At 37.9% G+C, this 11,086-nt stretch overlaps 1 protein-coding gene across 1 annotated transcript; it reads left to right on the top strand.

The window, feature by feature from the left end:
- The first annotated feature begins 1,903 nt into the window (after positions 1-1,903).
- LOC129573315 (myoneurin-like) lies at positions 1,904-10,795 on the top strand. The gene is made up of 6 exons (XM_055453708.1): positions 1,904-2,088; positions 2,704-2,837; positions 2,985-3,181; positions 5,282-5,644; positions 10,524-10,673; positions 10,733-10,795. Exons 1-6 carry the CDS (start codon positions 1,904-1,906, stop codon positions 10,793-10,795), a joined length of 1,092 nt encoding a protein of 363 aa, XP_055309683.1.
- Positions 10,796-11,086: the final 291 nt, after the last annotated feature.

Below are 11,086 nucleotides of genomic sequence, written 5' to 3'. Positions count from 1 at the left end.
ATCAACTGTTTACAGAAAACTGAACTTCACTATGCTCAGTGTGGCTGGCAAAACGTGCGTTTTGCCCGCGATGTGTGTGATGGATTGTGTATATAGTGAGTTGTTGGTGCCAGCATATTGGGATTTCTCTGTCTCGATGTCTATGGCATGCGTGCACGTAAAAATATGCTCGAAACTGAAAATGTACGGTGTAAGTCGTGTATTTCTCTCGTTCACTGTACACAGTCATTGCTGTGTGTTTCTATTTTGTATGGATAAAAAAACACACATTCTAAACAGTGAGGACGACGCTCGGTACCGTTCTATCGGCTTTTGTAATGCGAATGCTGATGGTGTTGAGCGTTGAAGCGACGGACGCAACCAGCGAGCGGGCGAACGAACGAACGAACGAACGCTTCAAACGATGGAGTATCGAGTTGTGCGGCTCAGTGCAACACATTTGATAAACAACAGCGGCGGTATCATGCATTCCGATACGAGTCTCATTCATGGTGAACATACAACTGCTTTCTCCCGTAAACAATGCGCATTGCATAAGTGACAGCAATGATTGTTGAACTTGCTCATGGAAAGTCTATAACACCTTTTTTTCTACAGGAATCGTCTTATCTTTCAATGTAACGCGAATCGATTTTTTTTCGTGGCAATTTTAAAAACAGAACTTTTCTCAGGAGCATCTACAGCAACACCTGTAGACGTATTAAGCATATTTCATACAATTGAATATACCGGCAAAGTTCAACTGATTGAACTAAATAAAAATGTTGATTATTAAGTGCGAAATAAATTATGCATCGACTATGGCCAATGCAAGAAGTTGAACTTTTGTCTATTTTCGACAGAAAAGAAAATATTTAAGCAAAATGAATGTTTTTTTTTCTTTTCCTGTATCTTTTTGTAAACGAAACTTGTTTAATCCTCTAATGCATTAATTTTTCCCAGGGCTGGGAGTACTGGTACTTGGTTGATTTTTGGCCATAGATAATTAAAAAAATATTCATAATCTTGGATCTCTCATGGTTCAGTCAGGGAATTCGATTGACATAAATCAGAGAACAATCAAATCCATTGTTTGAAAGTGTCAAAAATGTGTCTAATTTGGAGTTCGAATAATTTATATTGTCAAATTTTTGTTTTTGCACACATTTTTGTTTATAACTTTACAATCATACTACATAGACAAATATTGCCAAAGACAAAAATAGAGAAAACATTGACGAATATAAATTTCTTTTGAAGCAATGTGATCCGATGTACGGTTTACGTTCTACAGGCATTCAAACGTTGCCCGTCTAGAGACGGTTGTATGCATTAGAGGGTTAAGCATCCAATTGTTTTAGTTCTAATTATCCTAATGCAAAAAAATCATGTTCTACTTAATTTGTAAAAGAAAAGTTCGTGTGAATTTAACCGACATTTTTGAATTGAACTTAACGAATTTGCTCAAAAGGGAGCTACTGAATGGCATGAAGTGTGTACATTCGGCGACGTTGTCAACTTAACGAAATGTCATCAACACTAATGGCAACCGTGTGAATGGCAGCATCGATGCCATCGGTTCGTGTTGACCCCATTGGTGTTTAGTTAGTCACAAAGTATACGGCAGATATTTTGAAAGAGATCGCAACCAAAGAAACTAAATCCATTTTCAGCTGCAAACTCCATTGGCAAACGTGAGTGTTGAACATTTTTTGATATTAATTTCGATGTTCGGCTTAAACATTTTGATTTGATTGAATATTTATGGAAATTGAAGACAATTAATTCGAAATACAAGTCTTTGTACGCATTATCATGGTGTGCATTTTTTCTTGGCCACACATGCGACAAACACTCGTTTTGCGTTGTGTCGATTTATTAGCTATTTTTTTATTATTCATTATTTCCCTGATTCCAACAGAAAATGAACCCATTTAAAAGTGTTTCTGGCAGACAACGTCAGCGCAAGTCGAAATCCGCGAAAGTTGAGGTTAAGCAAGAGCCTGGTATTAAGGAAGAGCCCAATGACGGTGACGATGTCATGAACATACCACGGCCGAGAGTTGAGGGAAGATATCGTGCGAATTACGAAGGACCGTTCGATTTTGGGTATGACTTCGATGAGATCAAAGATGAAATAAAATGTGAAGAAGAAGAAACGAGCAAAGAAAAAGACACGACACCGTGTGAACGATCGAGTGACAGCGCCGTCAACGATGATGACAATAAACAGCCTATGGGTGTCATAATTGATGTTCAACTACCGCAACCAGTCGGCTGCGTAAAGAAACGGAATGGAAGCTCCAAAGGACGAAACAAACGGACAATTCCCAGGAATAAAGCGGCCAAAAAGCTAAAGAAGCACAAATGCCATGTGTGCAATCATTTGGCAAGCTGCAAGTATGCACTCATGGAACACTCGCGAACTCACACTGGAGAAAAGTCGTATCAGTGTGATGTTTGTTCGAAGTCCTTTGCACGGAAATGTAATTTGGATCGTCATAAGAAAACGCATGGCCAATTTCGTTGTTCAAAATGTGGTCATGGATTTGAACAAGAATCAGATAAGATCGATCACGAAAGGCTATGTAGTTCCCAGCAATTGGAATGCGATACTTGTGGATACAGAACAATGTACAAATCACATTTGACAGTTCATATGCAGACTCACAGCGGAGTAAAGCCGTTCGAGTGCTCAATTTGTTCCAAATCTTTTGTGAACAGCTCTAATCTTCAAACACATTCGATGACTCACATCGATGGACCGCCAAATGCTTGTGCGAAATGTGATCGACGATTTGCCACTCCAGACGATAAGCAAGCACACGAAACACGCTGCCAACGAAGTCCCTTCGCATGTAATCAGTGTCATTACAAAACTGTTTACAAGACTCATTTCAAGCGGCACATGCAATCAAAACACGGAGCCAAAAGATCCATCGAATGTGAAATTTGTAGCAAACAATTTATCAGACAGATTGATTTAAATCAACATTTGTCAACAGCACACAGCGATCAGTTCCCGATCCAATGCTTAAAGTGCTTCGGAGGATATGCAACCGAAGGTGCAAAAGAGGTTCATGAAAATGGCTGTGGCTACCATCATTATCAATGCCATTTATGCAAGAAGTATCGCCGAGACAAACAAGACTTGAAGATTCACATGCGAAAAGACCACACCGGCGAGAGGATTCAATGCGAAGTGAGTGCAGCAAGCTTTGCGGCAAAGTGTAGTGCCGAACGACACATGAAAACAGTTCACCGTTTGAAGAAGAAATAAGTCACTTATTCCATGGATTTATTGATACGCAGTCGACTTTGTCATCGACTTTTTCATCATTCCTACAGATAGACAGCTCAATACACATAAAAGACATTCAAATCAATAATTTCAATCGTAAAAACGACCATACATTCGAAATTGAAATAACATTTACCATTTTCCAACATAAAAATATGTTGTTATCGTCTTAAATTTAAGTTCCCACTTCGAATGAAGCAGAACGGAAATGAATTGAAACCGAAATAAAATGGAAAAGAGGAAGAAGAAGATTGCTTTTTATTTCTGGGTTTATTTTTGCAGCAATTTCCTTGGCCAAAGAAAGAAACAAATGCGTTTTGGAAAATTCGTCAACTTGGCCAAAGCAACTGTGCACTGCACATCTAGTTAGTAAGTTTTTATCATACAGTTCCAGCTCCAAAGTATGTCGTTCACAATTCTAATAATCCAAATATTCGATTTGAACTGATTTCAAATTACTTGTCCATTTGCTCAAGTCATTGCCGACACTTCGGAAAATGTCACACTACATACTCCACATATTTTCGATTAGAAATAAAAACATGTTCTTCTAATGCGACTCTTGTTCAATCCAAATACTTTTCCGCCATAAAAGCATGATTAATTCAATCTCATCAGCCGCAATTCGATTTTTTTTTACATTCTTCAGAAATATTAGTAAACGAAGCCGTTAGCCGCCTCTCATTTATACGCAGCGTGCATTTTGTTTTCATTTAAATTCTACACATTTGTTAAGCCATAATTCAAAATGGTATTCGTTGCATTCGCGACACATGCGTAAGTCTGTGATACAAATTTGCTCACATTTCCACATAAACACAACAAATGAGTTTCTTATTGTTTGACAACTAAATAACTCTATCACGTGGAATGCAGGCACCAAAATGTTGGACGTTTCAATCAACTTTGCTTTCATTTTTTGGCCATCCATTCTGTTTCTTTGCTTTGATTCAGTTAATATTTCATAAAACTCATCTTCTTCGATCATATGACGATAAATGTTAGCGATAGAGTTGTAAATTTCACAACTTCACTCTCTGAGTTCCATCACATGGAATGATACGTGTGAGCGCATATTTTTACACGGAACTTCGTTCCCAGTGCGCCGAGCACTTGCTATATATAGAGCGAACGTATCCGAATATTAGAAACCACACGTTATTACATGTAGCAAGTGCTCGGCCCACTGGGAACGAAGTTCAGTGTAGAAATCTGCCGTCACACGTATCATTCCATGTGATGGAACTCAGAGAGCAATTGCATTACAGATTCCCAATTCGAAAAGAACAAAACGTTCATTGTCAAAATATTTAATTCGACAAATTGGAATTTGAGAAAGAAAAATCGTTCATAAGTCCAACCGATGTTTCTGAATTTGCTCAATTGACAGCTACTGATCGAAATGACATGTATACACTTGGCCTCGTTGAGAACTTAACGAAACACACCAATATAAATAAAACGCTTGTGTATGAGTATTGACGTTATAGCTTACAGACTGTACGCTGTTCTGAGTTGACCATTATTCAGTGAACCACCAAGTGAGGCAGACATATTGGAAGATACGCGATACAGAAAATATTTCCAGCAGGAAAAAATCGACGACAAACGTAAGAGTTGGACATATTTCATTTATTTGGATGGTATTTTTTTAATATGAAATTTTGTGATTCGGTGGTAAAAGTGGATTTGTCAAATATCGCATAAAAATATCAGATATTTTTCATGCGTTGCGTTGTTGTAACGCATCTGCAGTACAAAATTCATATTCCTTTCTGCGGTTCAAGTCGAATTTGAGACTGATCCGAGCCGAATTCAGCAAAATTGACTTGGACCGCAGAAAGGAATATGAATTTTGCACTGCAGATGCGTTACAACAACGCAACGCATGAAAAATATCTGATATTTTTATGCGATATTTGTATCCCATATGAATAAAAATATCTCATAGTAATCTGATTTAAATTTTGATTCTTGATATTGTTTTCCCGAATCCAACAGAAAATGAAGCCATTCAAAGGGGTTCCTGGTCGATGCAGCAAGCGCAAGTCAAAGTCGACAAAGGTTGAAGTCAAGCATGAGCCTGGTATTAAGGAAGAGCCCACCAACGATGACGAAGTCATGAACATACCAAGGCCGAGAGTTGATGGAAGATATCGCGCGAATTATGAAGGACCGATCAACTTTGGCTATGACTTCGATGAGGTAAAGGATGGAATCAAATGTGAAGAAGAAGAGACGGGCAAAGAAGGGGACTCGACACCATGTGAACGATCGAATGAGGGCGCTGCCGCCAACGCCGATGACAACGAGAAGCCAACGGATGACACAATCGATGTTCAACTACCGCAACCAGTCGGCAGCGTAAAGAAACGGAACGGAAGCTCAAAAGAACGAAACAGAAAAACGATTCCCAGGAATCAAGTGGCCAAAAAGCAAAAGAAGCACAAATGTCATGTGTGCAATCATTTGGCTAGTTACAAGTCCCACCTCATAACACACTTGCGAACTCACACTGGAGAAAAGCCGTTTCAGTGTGATGTTTGTTCGAAGTTCTTCGCACGAAAAGATCATGTGAACAGTCATAAGAAAACGTATGGCCAATTTCATTGTTCAAAATGTAATCATGGATTTGAACAAGAATCAGTCAAGATCGACCACGAAGTGATGTGCAATCCATGTCGATTCGAATGCGATATTTGCGGATATCACACTGTGGTGAAATCCAATTTGACATTGCATATGCGGATTCACACCGGGGAAAAGCCGTTCGAGTGCTCAATTTGTTTCAGATCGTTCACAACCAACACAAATCTCCGAACTCATTCGATGACTCACATCGGAGGACCGCCAAATGCTTGTGCGAATTGTGGCCGACGATTTGCCACTCCAGACGATAAGCAAGCACACGAAACACTCTGCCAACGAAGTCCCTTCGCATGTAATCAGTGTCATTACAAAAGTGTTCACAAGTATTCATTGAAGCGGCACATGCAATCAAAATACGGAGCAAAACGATCGATCGAATAGGGAATTTACAGCAAACAATTCGTCCAACAAATCAAATTAAATCATCATTTGTCAACAGCACACAGCGATCAGTTCCCGTTCCAATGCTTAAAGTGCTTCGGAGGATATGCAACCGAAGGTGCAAAAGAGGTTCATGAATTCAATGCGAAGTGTGTGCAGCAAGTTTTACCACTAAAAGTAATGCTGATAAACATATGAAAACAGTTCACCGTTTGAAGAAGAAGAAATAAGTCGCGCAGCCCATAGATTTAACAATAAACCATAGCCGAATCGAATCAATAACTCATGGTCCCTACAATTGATTGAATTCATAGGTTGACACACTTCAGAGACTTTATTTCAAGAATTCGAAATCATATCCAAATAACATTTGATATTTTTCCCATTATATAAACTTCATGACCACCCCCTTAGATTTAAGCTTCATTTTTCAATCAAATAAAACAGAAATAAATTGAAACAGCAACAGAAATATAAAAGAGTTTGGACTTTGATTTCAGAGTTTATTTTCGCAGCGATTTCATCTTGGCTTATGAATGAAACAAAAGCTCCTTTGGTAGATGTGTTACATCAACGATCCCTAGCATGCGTTCTGATCAAGTTCGTACGTTTTTTGGATAATAATATAGTTTCATAGCATTCGAAATTCCCCATTTCAAAATATTTGGTTTTAGTTGATTTCTGAATATTATTCAGTCAATGACAGATAGCTGAGGATATATGCTGAGCATCGGAACTCAGCAAGCTGAGATTGGGACGTTTGGATTTTGTGACTTGCTATTCGTGCAAATTTATGTGGAATTTTGGTGGAGTGTTGATGGAGTTTAATGGAAAATGTGTTCCAAACTCCCCTCCATCATAAATTTGTTTGGATAGCACGTCACAAAGTCAAAATATCCCAATCTCAGCTTGCTGAGTTTCTATGCTCAGCATATATCCTCAGCTATCTGTCATTGACTGATATTATTTGTTTCATTTCTTCAATCACATTACAAGAATTCTCGATCGCAATTTAAAACGCGCTTCTTTTGTACAACTCTTTCCCGATGGATTGTTGATTGTATAATGATACTCGATAGATGAATGAATGGTTCAGATCGGCTCTATGTTATTTCAAATGTTTGTGCAAGCCACAGAATTCATTCGATTTGCATACTTTATCGGCTTAAATTTGTGATAAAATCCATTCCTAACTCAATTTTAGCTGAATTGTAGCATTCATCATGAATGTCAACGAATAGCTCAGTTGCCAGTCGGCACAAAATTTATCATCATACGTCAATTATAAATATATCTCACACTCACATTCGATCGTTTGATGTTCATCTCGAAGAAGCGTGTTCCTTTCAATGAGCATTTAGTACATTCGGTGCGATGTGGGGAATGTCAAAATAAATCCAATATGATTCAAATTAGATTTTAAAACCAAATTGCAGAACAGACTGAATTCTTCGCATTCACGATCGCGAGGCATGAACAATTAATCGTACATCGGACAATACCAAATCCTAATTTGATTAATATATTTCAACAAAAACATGACGAATGAGTTTGTTTTGGCATCAGTTTGTTTATATTACACAGTGAAACCTTCCGATAAGCGACACTCGCAACAGGGATATGTGATAAAATTCCGAATATTTCAAGGCGAATTTCTCCATAGTTGGTTAGAAGCAAAATGTTTGAATGTTCAACGAAATATAAGCACCAAAATGTCTTTTTTCTATTCAACCTCTTGTGGTATAAGATAACCGAAATAAATTTGAATAAAGATAAAAATAAAAAAGTCTTCTTCGTCACGAATGAAGCTGTCTTTGATTTTTGAGATCATTTTTGCAGCATTTTTCGGTTATTTTATACCACAAGAGGCGAATGACTTATGAAACAAATGTGTTGCATTGACAAAACCAACCGAGCAAGCCGAATAAGTCATCAACAGTCGAATTTCTACGTTTTCAGATTAATTTCCCAACTTCAAGCTGTGGCGTTTATAACTCACATTATTCAATTGTTTAGTTCGAATCGATTTCTGGTCATTTTTCCGCTTCTTGCCGAGTTTTCAGAAAATATCAGATTTCGGATATTTTCCATCAAACACGGCCACAAAATTATAAATCATACGGCCGGAAATATTGAGCAAAAAACACAGAACCAACTGATTTGCTGAGCCAAATCATTTTCTATTGTAATTACGTGTCGTATCATATGTTGATTTCGATCGATTTGGAAATTATTTCTGTGCGTTCGGAATTGACGAGACTAGGAGCGCATTCTTCGTTTGCAACAGTGTGAGAGTGCGGAAGAGAGAACAAGTGTAAGGATTTATGCATGTCATAACCCGTATGAAAAATTTGTGACTGACTAGCCAGCCGCCTAATTTCGGACTTTTTGGCTGACTATTACTGACTAAAAGTGATTATCTCGAACGAAATATTCGACTGTAGTCAACTTCAGTTATAGTCATCTAGTAGCCAAAAAGTCCGAAATTAGACGACTGGCTGAAAGAATAACTTAAAGTGATTGTTTCTATAGAACATTTTTGAATTCAATCAACTTAGCCAGTTTTAGTTATTTGCAGCTATATACAACTGAGTGACTGTCGGTCACTTTATTTGCACACGGGATATAGCTGTGCTCACGATTTTTTTTTATCAAGATATCGTAATAAACTAAAAATATCGTTCGATATCGTTATTATGATGGAATCTTAATAACGCCATCAACTTTTTATCAGGATATTAACAATATTCAAATAATAACGTTATCGGATGAATCTTAATAATATCGTTTGGAAGATATCAAGGAAGGACCAGATCCGGTTTGACACTGCCCTTGGCCCATCCTGAAGATCCACTTCCAGAACTGGGAGCAGTTCTGGTCGATCCTGAGGATCCACCAAAACCCACTTCCAGAACTTGATGATTATTAAGATTGAATGTTGATAAATTATCAGGATTCGATCTTGATAACTTCCAAACGATATTATTAGGATTCATCCGATAACGTTATTATTTGAATATAGTTAATAACCTGATAAAAAGTTGATAGCGTTATTAAGATTTATCGGTATTATGATCGGATCTCAATAATCTCTCAAAATTATTAGGATGGTTATTAAGATACGAATATGGCACAGCTATAACACGGGAATGTATCATTCACCATGAACACTTTTCGCATGCTTTGAAATCAGATTAACTGTCGATGAACACGGCACTAATACAGGCAGGAAAGTCGCAATTAAAATCAAACATCATTTTTTCTGTTGGATGACTATTAAAATTTCATTGCGCTGGCAAGACATGCACGATTCTTTGCTATGACTATATTTACATGCCGACACAAACACAATGAATGAATTTGTTATTGCTTTCAACCATGCGGAATTCATTGACATGATACAATAACTATTCAGAGAAGAATCCATTTACTTCGGACAAGTGATAGATATTAGCGATTGAATTTGAAATTTCGTGGATTATACAGAAGTGAAAGACATTTTCCATAGAACAAAAAATGTTTTGAAATATGTTTTTTCAAACAAATTTGAATTTGAAACAAAAAAATCGTGTGAAATGAGTCTAACCGATACATTTGAATTGAGCCCTGAAGTTGCTCAATTGACAGCTATCAATGGAGATGAAGTGTCACTTTGCGTCGTTGAGAACTCAACGAAACTCACTAACACAATATCAAGCTTGCAAGTGTATGAGCCGTAGGCGTTGATGCCATAGCTTACAGACAATGCGATGTTCTGAGTTTGCCACTGTTCATACAACCACCGTGATTCGGCTGTAAATGTGATGAATCATGAAATTATTAGATGCTCATGAAAATAGGTAGCACATAACCTAACTTACGAGGGTTTGCGCTGAGTGCACATTTCATGCGTACTTTTTCTTTACAAAGACACGTGGTTACATTAAATCGCATCACTTTTCGTAATTATTAAGTTATTCATGATTTTAATTGTATTTTCGATTTATGATATTTCCACTGAATTCAGCAGAAAATGAAGCCATTCAAAGGTAATTGTGGCAGACGCTGCAAGTGCAAGTCAAAGTGTGCAAAAGTTGAAGTCAAGCAAGAGGCTGATATTAAAGAAGAGCCCAACGACGATGACGATGTCATGAATATATAACGGCCGAAAGTTGAGGGAAGATACCGTGCGAATTACGATAGGCCGATTGACTTTGACGATGATTTCGATCAGATCAAAGATGAAATCAAATGTGAAGAAGAAGAGACGGGCAAAGAAAAGGACTCAACACCATGTGAACGATTGAATGAGAGCGGCGCCAACGATGATGACAACGAACAGGCTATGGGTGACGCAGTCGATGTTGAACCACCGCAACCTGTCGTTAGTGGGAAGAAACCTAATGGTAACTCCAAAAAACGAAACAAACGGACGATTCCCAGGAATCAAGCGGCCAAAAAGCAAAACAAGCACAAATGCCATGTGTGCAATCATTTGTCAAGTGACGCAACTCACCTCAAAATACACTTGCGAACTCACACTGGAGAAAAGCCGTTCCAGTGTCATGTTTGTTCGAATTCCTTCACACAAAAAATGCATCTGAACCGTCATAAGAAAACGCATGGCCAATTTCGTTGTTCAAAATGTGGTCATGGATTTGAACAAGAATCAGCTAAGATCAATCATGAAAGATTGTGTAATCCCATTAGATTTGAATGCGATATTTGCGGATATCACACTAGGATGAAATCCAATTTGACATTGCATATGCGGATTCACAGCGGAGCAAAGCCATT

This window comes from Sitodiplosis mosellana, unplaced genomic scaffold (assembly GCF_009176505.1).
Source record: "Sitodiplosis mosellana isolate CC-2019 unplaced genomic scaffold, AAFC_SMos_1.0 Smas_scaffold_6062, whole genome shotgun sequence".
NCBI lineage: Eukaryota > Metazoa > Arthropoda > Insecta > Diptera > Cecidomyiidae > Sitodiplosis > Sitodiplosis mosellana.
Note: the sequence above shows the minus strand (reverse complement) of the source record. Positions and strands in the feature narration are given on the sequence as shown.